Source organism: Phyllopteryx taeniolatus, chromosome 21 (assembly GCF_024500385.1).
Source record: "Phyllopteryx taeniolatus isolate TA_2022b chromosome 21, UOR_Ptae_1.2, whole genome shotgun sequence".
Lineage (NCBI taxonomy): Eukaryota > Metazoa > Chordata > Actinopteri > Syngnathiformes > Syngnathidae > Phyllopteryx > Phyllopteryx taeniolatus.
The window spans coordinates 6,071,766-6,087,096 of NC_084522.1; the positions used below are offsets into that span (position 1 = coordinate 6,071,766).

Consider the following 15,331-nt stretch of genomic DNA (forward strand, 5'->3'; position numbering starts at 1 on the left):
TTTAAGAGGATGCTCTCCTTTCTCCTTCCAATCCAAGGAAAACTGTTGATGTGCGGAGGGGTGTTAAGGAGGTACAGGTGACACTCGTCTCTAAAGCACAGACGTGAGGATTGGGACTCAGTGGAGTTGTAAGGTTAGTGTGCTCATATACAGTGGATATAAAAAAGAAAAAAAATGCCGAGTTTTTGGAATACAAAAGAATGAGACCAAGATGAAGCGTTTCCAAACTTTTTCAACCATTAATGTGACCTACAAGAAAACCTGTAAACAACTGAGATAACGTGGTTGCAAAAGTATGCACACAGTGTTATACCTGGGGATGTGGCTATTCAAATAAGGTTTTCGAAAGCGGAAGTAAACATAAACAACTGAGATAATGGGGTTGCGCAAGTCTGCACACTCTTGAAACCTGGGATGTGGCTGTTTTCACAATTTACCAGACAAAGTCAAACTCGTTAAATGGGACTCAGCGGACACATGCCACCATTTAAAAAGTGCCTCTGATTTACCCCAAATCAAGTTTAGCTGGTCTAGTGGATTTTCCTGACATATTTTGCTTTCTAGCAGAAGTCTGAGGTTTTGTGCTCACACTGACCAGTGGGCACCAGTGGCAGCAAAAGAAAAACAGCCCCGAAGAATGATGCTGCCACCACCATGCTGTACGTACTGTATGGCTGTTCTTTTGGTGATGAGCAATGTTGTGTTTGCACGAAACATACCGTTTAGAATTCCGCCCCAAAAGTTCAACCTTGGTTTCATCGGGCCAGAACACATTTTCCCACTTGCATTTGGGAGATTTCAAGTATGTTTTTGCAAGCTGTAGCCTGGCTTGGATGTTTTGATGATAAATGCCGTGGAAATTCTTTTATATCCTCCTATAACCTGACTGATATACCTTTGAACAATGAAATCCCTCTGCTTTTATCTCAGTTGTTTATTTTTCAATTGCGTTGTACAGGTTAGAGGTTACGTTAACAGCGGAAATGATTTATCTTGGTCTGATATGTTTTTTAATATCACAAAAACCTGGCATTTGAACAGAGGTGTGTAGACTCTTTATATCTCCTGTATGTCCAAGGTATTAGGCAAAAATTTGTTAAATTTTGAAATATACCTGTTATCTGATGAGATTGGGCCACCATTGGGATATTGCAAAATTTCAAAGATTATGAATATTTCATTAAAAATAGTGTTAATTTCTCATCTCATACTGAATTCAAGGTTGTCACCAATTTTGAAAATGTTTGGTTTTGTCCTATTAAAGTTGGGATTGAGGTCACACTGAGAAAAAAGTGGGACAGGAGCGCCCCCCAAAAATGTTTTTACTTCTTAATCTATTTAATAGGAAATTCTATCAGATATCCCACATCCCATTGTTCTCTATGAGCAGAAGTTCCGGCTGTGGTGTACACTGCAAAGAATCGTAAAAGTCACATCCACGGGCAGGTGACCAACATTTATTTACCATTATCAACTTTACAATAAAACCAGTAACATCTGTCAACATTAGCAAAATAAAGAACAGAAATCAGTCCAATTGTATTTACAGAGACAAAGCAGATTCAGGCTCACACACGACAGATAAACAACTCTGCTTCATATCAAACCGCAACAGTGAACATAGCAAGCTGAAGTGTTCTTTTTTTTTTTTTTTTTTTTTTTCCATAGTAAGGTAAAAATCAAAACTTGTCTATAGTTTTTTTTATTTATTTTTTTTAACAAACAAGACATAGCTTCTTTTTAAGATGGTTCTCTATAATACACCACAAAATACTTCAAATTTGGGTTAAAATATAGGAATGTAAAAAGTTGGCGAGTCTCTTCTGATTTATCTCTTCTTTTTTATTTTTTTTAGCTATTTAACAGTCATTTCAAGTGGTGCTGTCCTAGTTGTTCCTTTTCTATCTTCTTTCTTTCACAAAGGAGGCATCTTGAGTGCCATTTTTTTTCTTTCTCTCAAAGTGGGTAAAAGATCCATCCTCCATCAATCTTTCGTCCGCTTGGTGGTGTCATCTCGCCGCCGCGCCGAAAGCCTAAAAAGTCAGTCGAGGTCCAGATGTCGAGCAGGAAGTGACCTAGTGAATCTCGTCTGTTGTCTTGACGAAAAGTGGCACGTCAAAGGAGTCTCTCACATACATGTGTATATATTTACATATACATATATCCATATACATATGTATACATATACACATATATATATAAATATATATATATACTCTTAAATGCTCTCTCTCTCTTTCTTTGAAAAACAGTTCAGCCAGTTCATTGCGAGTTGCACATACAATCACTCCTTCTTTTCAGAGGGGGCGGGGGTCGAGCTGCTCTCCTCTGTGGGTTTCGAGGCCTCAGGGGCTGGAGCAGCTGCCTCCTTGGCCTCCTCCTTGGGGGCGTCCTCTTTGGCCGCCCCCTCCTCGGCTTTCGGGGCCTCGGCCTGGGCCTCCTCCTTCACCTCCTCCTCCTTCTTCTCCTCTGCGGCGGTGGCTCCGTTCTCCGCGGGTTTCTCCTCAGATGAGGTGGCGGCGGCGGTGGCCGCAGCCACCGGCTCCTCCTTGACCGCCTCATTTTTCTTGCTCTTCTTCAGGTTCAGTTTGAAGTTGAAGGACTTTTTCAGGGAGAACTTCTTCTTCTTCTTCTTGGGTGTCTCCTTGGCCGCAGCCTCGGTGGCGGCGGCTGCGGCCTCACCTTCGGGTTTGGCCACCTCGCCGTCGGTGGCGGGTGCGGGCTCGATGGCGTCGCCCTCTCCGCCGGCTTCGGGCTCCTTGGCGGCCTCGGCCGAGCCATTGGTGGCGGCGGCATCCCCGTCGGGTTTAGTGGAGACATCACCATTGGTCTTCACATGTCCGTTCTCCTGCAAAAAAATATAATTAATTAATCATCTCTTTGGTAAAAAAATAAAATAAAATTAAAAAGGCAAAAATGACACCCTAGAGTAATAAAACACTCCATATTTAGCCCCATAGCAGTCATTTCTGATCACAATGTCTCATTATTTGGCAGAGCATGGTCGTGCTCATCAATTAGCGTCGTGTGGCTGAGGCGACGCCTTGCAGGTCCTTGGTGAGTTGATAGGCGGCGGTAGAGCCACGCAGACGGCTCGGGGTACCAGACAGCCCCAACAAAGACCCGACTGGAGAGACAAGCCTTCACTTATTGTTGACTATGTTGTTTAAAAAAACAAAAAACAAACACCAATTCAAGTCTCTTTTAACTGTAGGTTAACATAAGTGACGCCACGGCGACGCACTGAATTAAAAGAAGCAGTTAAATCCCCCAAATGACCGATCAATTAATAGCAAATTGTGAAAGGTGCAATTGGTACAATAGCGATGGCAGGCTTACTTACAAAAAGGGAGTAGACTGGCTACGTGAGCTCAAGACGCCCCCTCCCCCTCTTCTTCTTGTGCACATTTTACATTAAACGCCCCCCAAAATGCAATTATATTAACGCTATCTCGAGATCGCAATTATATGTTTTTTTTAGATGAGGAGGACTGCTGGAACCCACACCTGACTCTCCCTCGGGGAAAAAAAAAATTATCTCCTCAATTTAGTCAACGCATTCCTATTGTTGCGCGTCGAAGGAAACTTTGCAGCAACTTCTCATTTGGAAAATAAACGATTAGGTTTGAATTACCTGTCCATTGGTTTTGACAGCCGCAGCATCAGCGGCGGCGGCGTTCGCCTCCACGGCCACCTCTCCCTTGGATGACTGAGATCCCATTGTCTTCTTTGTCTGCCCCTTTCCAAAGCAAATGAAAAAGAAAAACGAAAAAAGAGCGGCCCGAAGTTAATCCAACCCCAGGTCGAGTCGCGTATCCAGCGGTGAGGAGACGAAAAGTGTCTTTTTGTCAGTATGATTATTATTTTCGAGTGATTCGGCCAAGTCCGTCTCGTTCGTACTAGTCACTCCGAGGGAGATCGAGCCTCTAAACTCATCAGCGCTTGAACGCAACGCTTCAACATACAACAGGTTTGGGACGACACCCGGTGGGCGGGGCTTTCAGCGTGTTTAACCAATCAGCGTCCTGTCTGGGGGGAAAGTCTACCAGGCTTTGGCCAATCATTGCTCGCTGCCTGGCAGAAGACCCCCAGCAGTGAATTAAATCAGTCCAACTCATTTTTCTACTGTTATATATATATTGGTTAAATGCAAAAAAATACATTAAAAAAGCTTCCCACGTTGTACAGTTATTACAGCTATGACTACTACTATAACAAAGAGGTCACACAACAGTTACAAAAAAAATCATCCACCAGCATTATTTCTAAAAGTAATTATGACACCATTAAGAGTGTGTAAAACTACTTATTTTAACCCATAGATCTGCTAATATAGTGCATTTTTGTATCTAATAATAGCAGAGATGAAAAAAGTACTCACACTGTACAGTTACTAAAGAAACAAGACTGGTAAAAGTAGACATACTGATTCAACTCCTTAAGTGAAAGTAAAATAAAGAAGTACAAACTGAGATTTACTGAAGTAGAAAAGTGCAAAGTAAACACTACCTTGTTTTGATCATTTGGCACAATGGGGAAAAAAACTGCATACGAGGTAGTTTTCCTCTTTTATCAACTGGGGCTTTTATTCGGTTAAAACAACATGTTCCCATAGCTTTAATAACGAGGTGAACCGACTGAAAATGTTTTCGTCTAGCTAACAATAACTGGAAATATGCACCTTACCTGTATGTGTTTTTCTGATTAAACAGATCATTTTTAAATGCCAGAAGTTGGTGTTTCATTTAGGCTGGCACAGAACACAACACATCCAACATGAATCCTTCTTGTAGCCGACATAAAAAAAAAATTGTCTTAGATAAAGTGGTGAATAATTGCTACTACGCCTTTGGTGCTCCCTGATTGACATACGTACCTCCATGTCAGAATCAGAATAGAAGATCTCAATAAATCCAGATCTCAACTGCGCTTGACTTGACGTCTTTCTGTTTACATCTTTTTTTTTTTTACACCCAGTTGTCATCGGCAGAGTTTGAAAAAGTAACAAGTCTCATTTTTCCAATTTAAGGAGTAGAAAGTACCGATATCTGTATTCAAATTTAGGGATTAAAATCCAGAAGTTGTACATAAAATACATCGCTACACCACTCAAGTAAAGTAGAGATATCTGAAAAATGTACATCAGTACAGTAGCAAAGTATTTGTACTTTATCACATCCCACCACTAAATAGAAGTGTGTCAGCCCCAGTACCATAAACTCGGCATGTTTTGACCTTTAGGCTAAAACGTGTAACCTTTTTTCTAACCTTTTGATGAGTCAGTCAGGAATTTTCTTTTTTAATTCCACACACATGCACGCACACACATGCACTATCTTCTCCAGTTTCACTCTGACTATTCCTCAAAGGAGGGATTCTTCGGTTGTAATGTGACTTTCGGTTTCCCTATTGCAAAACATTTAACGTTTATGATGCCCAGCGTGATCTTAGCACACAGTTATATGCCAGTCACATTTGGTACACCTTATTTTCGGTTGCCAGAGAGGGGTTACGTTATTATTTTTTCAGCTATTCGTTGCGATTCTGTTGAACAAGTAGGTAAAGAAAAAGGACTACCGTATCACTGATTCTATCTCATATGCATCTAATAGCTGTTCATAGCTGTTATATAGAATCTAATTGGATTGTCCACTGTTACTTAATTTAGAGTAGAAAACCTCTTTCTGCTATATATCATATAGAAAGTGCCGTCTTTTAATTTTGTCTGCTCTGTAATGAAACACTCAACTGCCATAAAAAATTAATTTGTGGCTACTTGTATTGTTATTGTATAACCATGATACTGTACATGACATGACACGTGGCTGGAAGTCAGATGCACTATATACTTGCAAGGAATTGTTGTTTGTTGTTTTTCTGGATTTTTGTTGCTTTCTCTGCAGTAAAACCAGACGAAGAGCAAAATGGCCACACCTCTATCACACAATAGTGAATGGAGAATTAATCTATTGTATCTATTGTTCAATGTTGTCCTTTATTTGTTGGGTTAAAGAACAAGATCAGCATTTTGGACTAATAGTTTATCACGTTGAGTCCTCATGGTTGCATGACTGGATTTGTTGTTCACTTCCGCTGGTCAACAACATACCAGGACCAAAAAAAATGGGATGATGATGCGCATTCCACCTGATCATTTTCTCACATGCACATTTCTCGCAACAGCTATTAAAGCGACAAATCTCAATTAAAAGAAGAAAAGAGTCTCAGTGGTCAGTGTTCGATGTGACAAATTGATCTTCGCTGCCACCAATCAGTCAAATTTATTTTGCAAGACTCGGAAACATTGGAACGCTTGCTGGCGGCCTGAGCCTCCCCATTCATTTGAGGGTTAAGGCACAACTTGTTAATATAACCATGCTTGCACCAGTCATTGTAATTATATTTCTTTATTTATTTGTTTAAATATATTATTTCGTTATAAGTATCACATATTTGGTTGTGATGTGAACGTGGCACTACTCCTTCCAATTGTCAATGGCTAATGTAATTGTAAATGTGATCATGCAAATAGGGAACATACTGTATTTCTCTATAATAGTAACATCCTCAGATGCATGACAAAGGATGAACAAATTAGAGGTTACACTCATAATTGTAAGGACAATGTTTTCTAAGAGTGTATTAGAAAGACATGACTTATCGAGAACCTCTACTGCAACTGAACAGTGTACATAAGAGTACTGGATGAACTCAACCAGGTCCCATAGGAGGAGAAGTTAGACAAGGATTCCCTCTTTCTACCCATTACTGTTTAATTTGTATGCGGAAATGTTCATCAGGAACTAACTCCTTAGTTTTTTCTTTGCAAGTGGTTAACATCCATTTAATTGGCTCATAACACCCACAGAGTGACCAAGACATCAATAGGTTGTGCATACTGTATGTCCAATTGAATTTGGACACTTTACAGTGCAATTAGACGGTGATTGGAAAAATCCGAGGGGAGTCTGCAAATCATTTTCATGGGATAATTTTTAATAATCAAGTGGGAAGGTTGGCGGCACGTTGCTCGACTGGTTAGAGCGTCTGCCTCACAGTTCTAAGGACCTGGGTTCAATCCCCGGCCCCGCCTGTGTGGAGTTTGCATGTTCTCCCCGTGCCTGCGTGGGTTTTCTCCGGGCACTCCGGTTTCCTCCCACATCCCAAAAACATGCATGGTAGGTTAATTGACGACTCTAAAATGCCCGTAGGTGTGACTGTGAGAGCGAATGGTTGTTTGTTTGTATGTGCCCTGCGATTGGCTGGCAACCAGTTCAGGGTGTACCCCGCCTCCTGCCCGATGATAGCTGGCATAGGCTCCAGCACTCCCACGATCCCAGTGAGGAGAACTGGCTCAGAAAATTGTTGGATGAGAAGGTTTTAAATGTGATTTTACCTGACAAAGGTGTGTTTTATGCTTGGAAGAGAATCACCTAATGTAAAATCAATTTTGAAAAAATCTGAGTAGTCTAAAATATAAATATCGTACAATAAACGTGTTCTACATTTGACACACAACATACAAGTGTTGTCAACAATAATCCTCGCTTTTCCACATTTCTCTGCATGATGTGGACGCAATCACAGCCGACAACGAGGCGCTCTAAAGTGGCCACGCCAACATACTATCCGAAGGGAAGATCCATTTTTGTGTATGGGGATAGCTTACTAGCTAGCTAGCTAACTGCACATCAGAATTACCCCTGATAACAGGTGATGCGAAAGAAGGCACTCAAGTTCTTATACAGCGGAGGAGCGGTGACTCATACCGGACTCCAAAGTGCATCACGTGGTTCTGTTTTAAAATCAGGAAAACTGAAAGTGAAAATCGGTTTAATGTTATGCAGTAGTTTCACATTTGAGTATCACATATTTACATGTAGTCTATATACATTTTCAGCAATTATTTTTAACATCTATAAGGTATTTAAAACCCAAACTCTGAATTCTCTTTAAATTAAGGGTCATGCAGTGAAAAAATGTCATAGGCTAGGATGGATGGACCCATGATGGATCTGCCGCACCCATTCTGCATGTTTCAGAAGTGTTGCTGTGAGTCAAGACTAACTAAATCCACAGCTGGCCCCACACCTTGACCGAGTGCTGTAGCCATGACAACACAAGGAACAAAATCTTCAAGAAGAATACCTTATTAGCGATTTGCGGACAGTCCTAGCCAGATTCTTATCGGGGATATTGCTGGATAATTTTTATGGCATCACAGAGCTTCTTCCGTTGCAGTCACACCGAGGGGACGACCTTTTCTCACACGCATATCACGCTGTATCTGTCTGCTTGGCCTTGTAAATGTCATAATAATGTGTCCACTGTGTGGTGTGGAATGCCTGGCACGCAGGCGCACCCGTCTCCTCAAGCTGTCTTCTCCTGTGAATGGGCTTCTTCAGCCTGCCTGAAGTAACATCATGCTTAATTTTTGCTGATGGAGTAACATCAAGTGCTCCTTTCTTCTCATTCCTTGAAAAAAACATGCGCTTTGTCGCGCTGATGACGACTATGTCGAAGGCAGTGACAAGGCTCGCCATCCTCTCGCTGCTCTTATGCGTCCAATTGCACATATGCGTCTGTGTGTTATGTGCATATAAGGGAAGCATTGTCATGTGGCGACCACTGAGCGTCAGGGGCCCAGAGAGCAATCCTTCACACATGGATCACACATAATGCACACATACATACATACACAGCCAGGAGGGCATCAGCTGTGACAAGAGTTCATAGAGTTGGGCTGAGGGTTGGAATGCATAGAAGTAGAAGAAATATGGGGTCGGGGGTTGAGTGATCTGTGTGATATAGCCAAGACCTTTGATGGAGAGAATGAGATGGTGGAAAAGCAAACTGATAGCAGTCTTAAGGAATGATGCTTTTAGCTGAGTGGCAGTGAGTGAGTGGTTAATAAGATTGTATGAAACGTCAGTTAACCACTAACTCACACTTTCAGTATGTGTGGGGATTCTCTTAAAAAAGGAAATGGTGCAAAAATGACAGGAAGTATGAAACATTTGATGGGCCCATCAGCTTTCCATTCTTAAGTCTTGTGTTCACCATGTTTTCATGAAAAAAATGTCAATGTTTCCTTCCAAAATATACTCCTCATACCATCGTCAGTGTACAATTTGTACAACAGCAGGTATCGTACGGTCCGATACTGTCCTTTGATTGGTTGACAATATTGTCACGTCCACGTTACAATGGAATGTAAGGATGGAATGGAAAGAAAACAAGACACTATTTAGAAAATACCGCAGCTATCGCCATCCCGCCTACACACCCATGGTAGAAACTTAAGCCGGATCAAGGTTTTACAAATCTGAACTGAACTTTATCACTTGGTCAAAGCATAACTTTAGGTAAGATGTTGAATCTCAGTTCGTTCATGCTGCAAGGCAAATGCAAGAACAACACCTGTTGAAATTACCCTAAAATGTGAGGGGATAGCCACTGTATCATATCTTCAAAACATGAAAACAACTCTTGTAGGTTTTGCATCATCCTTAAAAAAATATATACTACAAACTACAGGAACATTTTTCCTGTAGTTGGTAGACAATTCAAGAACCGAGAGTAAACAGGAATATCTCTGGAAGAGGTCAATATTGAGGTGTTTTGGTATACCTACCGAAGTGAGCCTTTTAAACATTCAAATGAATCAAATATTACAACGTGCCAAACACTCAGTTGTAGCTTGAGTGCAAGTGTCAGATTAGATTTCCATTTTGAAGTGTCGACTTCTCTCTTGAATGGCTCAATTTCAAGTCAGCAGGAATGTCTAATTGAGATCATCAGTCTATTACTCTCTCCATTGGTTGTTGACGCCTTGTTACACCATGTTCCACCTCGGGTTATCCTCCAAATTGTCCCTGCCCTTTGACTCGGTCTTGCCCCTCTTTTCTTTGATCACTAGCTGGAGGTTTTCTGCCTGGGGCTTGTCCTGCAACACTGCCTTGACCAGGAATGCTTTGGTTTTTGTGTAAGAATGATGGACCCATCTTTACCTGTGCTCTGTGTTTGATGCTGTGGCCGCTGTAATTCAATTTCACTTTTGAGCTTCTTATCCAAAAGAGGCACCACTCTCCTGGCTTGGGAGCCGTCAATGAGGCTTTGTGTGTATATTCATGGACGTCTGGATTGCATACTATGGGTGAACTCGGTGTCCCAAAGGGGCCTATTGTTCTGTGCCTCATCTCACTATGGCTGAGCATCACAAATGGGATGGGCGGGGGTTAAAAAAAAGGGTGGGCGAAAAATGGGAAGCGAAGACGAAGAGCGAATGAGCAGAGAAAGGATTATGGGTATTAAATAAAAACTTACGGGCTCACTGAAAAGGGCGCCCTGAATGAGCTCCATGTTTGTGGACACTGTCACCCTAAACAAAGCAGGAATGTCATGTTTAGAGGATGAAGTTAATTATTTTTGTGGGGGAAACAGTGCCTGGCTCAGATTATAAACAGAATTTTAATCAAAGCCACCCTTGCTGTGGTCAATCTCCACAATAGATACCATATGGCTTCATGGTGGACTTTGACAGATGTCCATGCTGGAGAGGAACAGGAAAAATAATCACGACTATAGAGCTCTGATCTGCCCCAGCGACCTGGGGTGAAGGGGTCAGGGAGTTTGTGGTAAACAACTGAAGCAGGAAGCAGAAAGGTGCTATGTTTTGGCTGCCCTGGTAAATACAAGGGTCACATTAACATCTTGTCTTTACTGAGGAAGACACAGAAATCATTTTAATTGCAAATGAGTGAACAGTTGCTTTGTGTTGTTCACCTTTCATTTGAGTTTCAGGGATTACCGATAAATGCACACCACATAAACAATAAGCAGTTTAAAGGGAAACATTTGGGACTTTCCATTAGGGACTTCCCATTGAAATTCTAGTGACTGCCTCTTGAACTGTCACCATCATCACATTATAAAAGCCAATGACGATTGTGGTATTGTCCCATTTCACTCTCTGTCCACTTCCTCTTACTCCCAGAGAGGAGGAGTGTTTGTGTGTAACAGTGTACTTTTACAGTGTAACAGTGTACTTTTACAGTGTAACACAGGCTTTCTCCAAATTTTCAGCCTGTGTGGTTCCTCTCCAGGAAATTACTCAAATCTACCATGCATTGCCACATTGACATATAGACATACAATAATGATTACAAGCACCACAGACATTAAATCCATTACAAACAACTGGTTCGTTGCCCGAAAATATGATTGATTGACAAACAATGAAATAGCTTCCAGCACTTTAAGGAAAGCTCTTCCATTAAAATGGACCCTAAATTTGGAAAAGACAAAGGCAAGTGTCTTTCTCAACCACTCATCTAGTGATTACTGATGTTTTTAGTGAAAGTATTTCGTCTTTGTTTGACCAAGAAAGAGTCACTTATTTTTACACCATTATCACAGCAAAAACTGGACAGTTTTTGGGATGGTTATGATGGTTATCACATTAGGTTAGATTGGAAGGAAAGGGAGCCAAAGAACCCAAAAAATCCAGCAAAAGGGGCACAAAAAAAGGTTTTGGGACCACTTATCTAAGAAATTACCATACTAATTACAGTCCATCTCTACTGTAAACTCACGTACACATCCCCACACACGCACGCACACACCCCAGGCACAGGCAGCCCTGGAAATGGTGTCAGTCCAGTATAAATCCCTTTTGACTTATGAGCATGCCTCTGACCTTATTGCCATGGCAACAGCTTCTACATGATAGCATAACATTGTGGCAATGCTGACACGGTATGACACAACAACGCAGACGCTCATTGTGCGATATGCCGCTCAGAGCTTTTTCTTTTTTTCACCTGATTTTCAATTTCTGTCTTTTGCTTGCCTCTCGTGCTTCGGGTGCTTTTTTTTTTTCTTTTCTTGATGTGACCTGAATTTGTTTGTTTGTTTGTTTGTTTGTGTGTGTGTGTGTAAGAGAATTTTGTTAGATGGAAAGGTCTTGGACCTTGAGAGGAAAAGCATTTTTGCAGTTGCTTTCAATACAAAATTGATATAAAGGTAGGTCAGGGCTCATCTCTGAGCATGTGTGCATTCTCTTACTGTGCGTGTGTGTAAGTATGCATGTGCCTGTGTGTGTGCTTCAAATCTGAGTACACCCACGCAAGAGTCCTAAAATAAATGCTTCTCCTTTCATACATGTGAGCACATTCAGCAGAACTGAACAACGCATCCCACCCCCCACCCTTCCTCTTCTTCCTCCTCCTCATCATCTCCCCTCCACTTTTGAAAATGTCAAAGGACAGCAGCAAATTGGAAATTGGAAGAAATAGAAACCACAAAAACATATAACGTATTCTATTATTCCTACAAGATAATATTGTATCTGTGGAGATGCTTGTAGCTTTAAGAGAGGAGGAAATACAAAAGGGAATTGAAAGTATTTAGTGTTTATTTTTTAATCTACTGTAGTTAGTGTTTATGAGTATTAGTTTTACTGCCAGACACATTTTTAATCTTATATGAACACTGCTGTCTACATTAAGACCAAATATCTAATGAGGTAAACAGTTTTTGTCTCATTTTAACATCCGTGGCCATCTATTACTGCAGTTGTAGTTTGCAGTGGTGTAGAACTCAACTGCATCATACTGAAGGCAGTTTATAATATTCTGTCCCTCTTGTGTCAAGTTAGGTAACCAACATATTAGAAACACCTCCCCGTTTGCTGCCGTACAGTTAATAGCTCTCTGACAAGGCAACAATTTGTCTCTGTCCTCACATTTATATAAAGATTCACAATGAGAAGTAGATTCAATGTGATGAGAGGGCTTTGCATGTGAGTGTTTTCTGGCAAAATGTGAGGCCATTTTGGCTGACCGTTGGCGTTAGCTTGCTGGAGCACAAACTCCAATCAAGACTGTGCCTCCTGACACAACAATGAGTTTGAGTGTGATTATCATTACTCTCCCATCACTGCTGGACTTAAAAAACAAAACAAAAAATAAAATAAAAAAATTCAAAAGCTGATTAATTGTCCAGTTCACTTCCTGGGTCACGGATGAAGATAATGTCAAAGTCAGGGCCGTAGCATATATCATTCTGCTGTGGGAGAATGGCGCCATTCTGAATCAGTTGGTAAATAGATTAAATGAATAAAGTTGAAAAAAAAATCATGGCTTATTTTTATTTCTGTATTTTAGTTTGCAGTTTTTCTGCTTAAAACACATTTAATGCCATTGACGGCTTTAGAAGTCAAATATCCATGTTAACTGGGAAGGCTTGCTTTCTGGGGAGATGTTTCATCAGGAGTGAAACATTTTCATCCAGATTTGCACCCAAATTTAAAGGGTTCTTTCTTAATATGTGTCCAAGGAAATCTGTCAAAACTGCGATCTGTGAAAGCTTAAATGCTCTACCGAGCAGGGATGTTAGTAAATCACAGTTCTATTAACCCTTTGACACAAAGGCCTCTATTTTCGTAGACAGAGTGCGCAAGACTTACGCCCTTCATGAAAATAGCACCCACAATGTCATCAGTACACAAAATACTGAATATAATAAGATTAATATAAAACTGACATGTGTAGTAGTCAAACAATTATATATTTTTATATATTTGGTAGGATACACAAAACTACGACCTGAAACACTCACATATATTGTATGCTTTAGTTGTGGCTGTACCAACTTCGCATTATTACATACTATAAGCGTGTTAGCGAAGGATGCTTAATTCTTTTAGTAGTGTGAAACACAGTTAAATCTTTTTGTGCAGTGTTTCCCCTCATAGCTAAAAGAAATGCTAATTCCCTGTTTATTACGTACCTAAAGAGACTTGCTGTGTTTATTTGGAAATGCTTCATAATTAAATGCTATTCAGGAAAGGGGCTTAGAGAATTACTGTATATCATAGCTCTCCTGCATATGTTCATCCAGTCAGAAGAGTTGACGCTCAAGTGTCCTTGCACTTTCAGAAATCCAAATGCAGCTGCAGGATTCTTTCAGTAAAATCCACAATGAGAAATATTAACATTTGCCCAGTTGGCCTTATAGTCACCTGATGAGTTTGCTTCCATCACCCCTTTGTATGTCCCGGCTCATTCAGCACTTGTGAGTAACACTACATGGTGCCCACTTGACAAAATATGGAGTATGTGGCATAGACGAACGGGCGTGAGTCAGAGGGGAGAAGAGAGGGAGAAGTGCTGATGAATGGCTTGATGGCACACTGACCCACTAATGTTTGCAGCTGCGTCGCCAGTGGCTCCGCATGGCCTCATGAAACAGACACAGACTTGTACTGATACACAAAAATTAATAAGGCCTTTTAACTGGACTTAGAACTCCCCTTACGCCCCTAACAAAGGAAAGGGATTTATATATCCTCTTATTGTAGGGACTTTAAGCCATGGCTACTCATTCACCATTGTATTTCTCGTCTGCTGATTTAAGCACGGAAATGACACACACTCCTGCCATTTTTGCTAATCACAGATTGGTGTTAGTACAGGTCATGAAACAGAGGAAGCCATGTGGCTTCTGAATAGGAAGCTTACAGTAAAACTGGTTTCACTACTAGTACTTTATTGCAACAAAGAGTTTCTAAATCTGTTAAATTTATTTTGGGAGAACCCTTTGGTACGATTGAGTAACAAGCGCTACAATATATTGAAACTAAAATGTTAAAAGATCATTCCAAGTTCTTCAACCTTTTATAACCCCGTGTCTTATAACCAACTTTCACAATGCGGTGAGAGTTATCTGTTATATTAAAAACATATATACATTTGCAGGCCACAACATTATGTAAACCTGCAACAATCTAATCCAATCCAACTGTATCCAAAATTATGCCCCTTTGATAAATACAACAGCACTCATTGGCGCACAGATCTCTGCCAAGGTAAAAGGTTACTAACTAAAGTTCAAAATGAAACACAAACGTTGCTTTCTTCTGTTCGTCTTGCTCAAATGACATAAAGAGAAGAAAAAAAATCTGCAATCAGTATTTTTACATTTTTCACCAAAATGTAAAGGGTTCTTCTTTGGATATGTTCTGCGAATCTGTTAATTAGTTTTTTTTTAATCCTCCTAACAAACTAACAGCAATTAAATCAATAACTTTGGCCTACATGCTTGGCAGAATTCAGTTTTAATTAACCTGTAGTTATTATGGTAAGGCAATTGAGAAGAGATACTCATTTGCAGCAGACAAAAAAGTAAAACAAAGCAAAAATAAAAGCAAACACAGACAACAAACCGTGATACAGTTAAATCATACACACCATATAATACATTACACCATAACACATGGTCAAAGTTAATGTATTGATTAACATTGTCAGAGAGCTATTCATTTAACATG

General features: G+C 40.5%; 2 protein-coding genes across 7 annotated transcripts in view; one reads left to right on the plus strand and one right to left on the minus strand.

Annotated features, from left to right (window-relative positions):
• The first annotated feature begins 37 nt into the window (after window positions 1-37).
• The window catches only part of fndc5b (fibronectin type III domain containing 5b), a 76,408-nt gene continuing 61,114 nt past the window's right edge, over window positions 38-15,331 (plus strand). For all 6 annotated transcript variants that reach the window (XM_061759857.1, XM_061759855.1, XM_061759858.1 and 3 more), the window contains exon 1: window positions 38-133. The gene's annotated coding sequence lies outside the window, so the exon portion shown is untranslated. The remainder of the gene's footprint in view (window positions 134-15,331) is intronic.
• marcksl1b (MARCKS-like 1b) lies at window positions 1,438-3,947 on the minus strand. Its single transcript, XM_061759862.1, has 2 exons — window positions 3,635-3,947; window positions 1,438-2,848 (listed from the first exon to the last, which is right to left on the minus strand). The coding sequence occupies exons 1-2, from the start codon at window positions 3,719-3,721 to the stop codon at window positions 2,285-2,287; spliced, it is 651 nt and encodes a 216-aa protein (XP_061615846.1). The 5' UTR covers window positions 3,722-3,947; the 3' UTR covers window positions 1,438-2,284.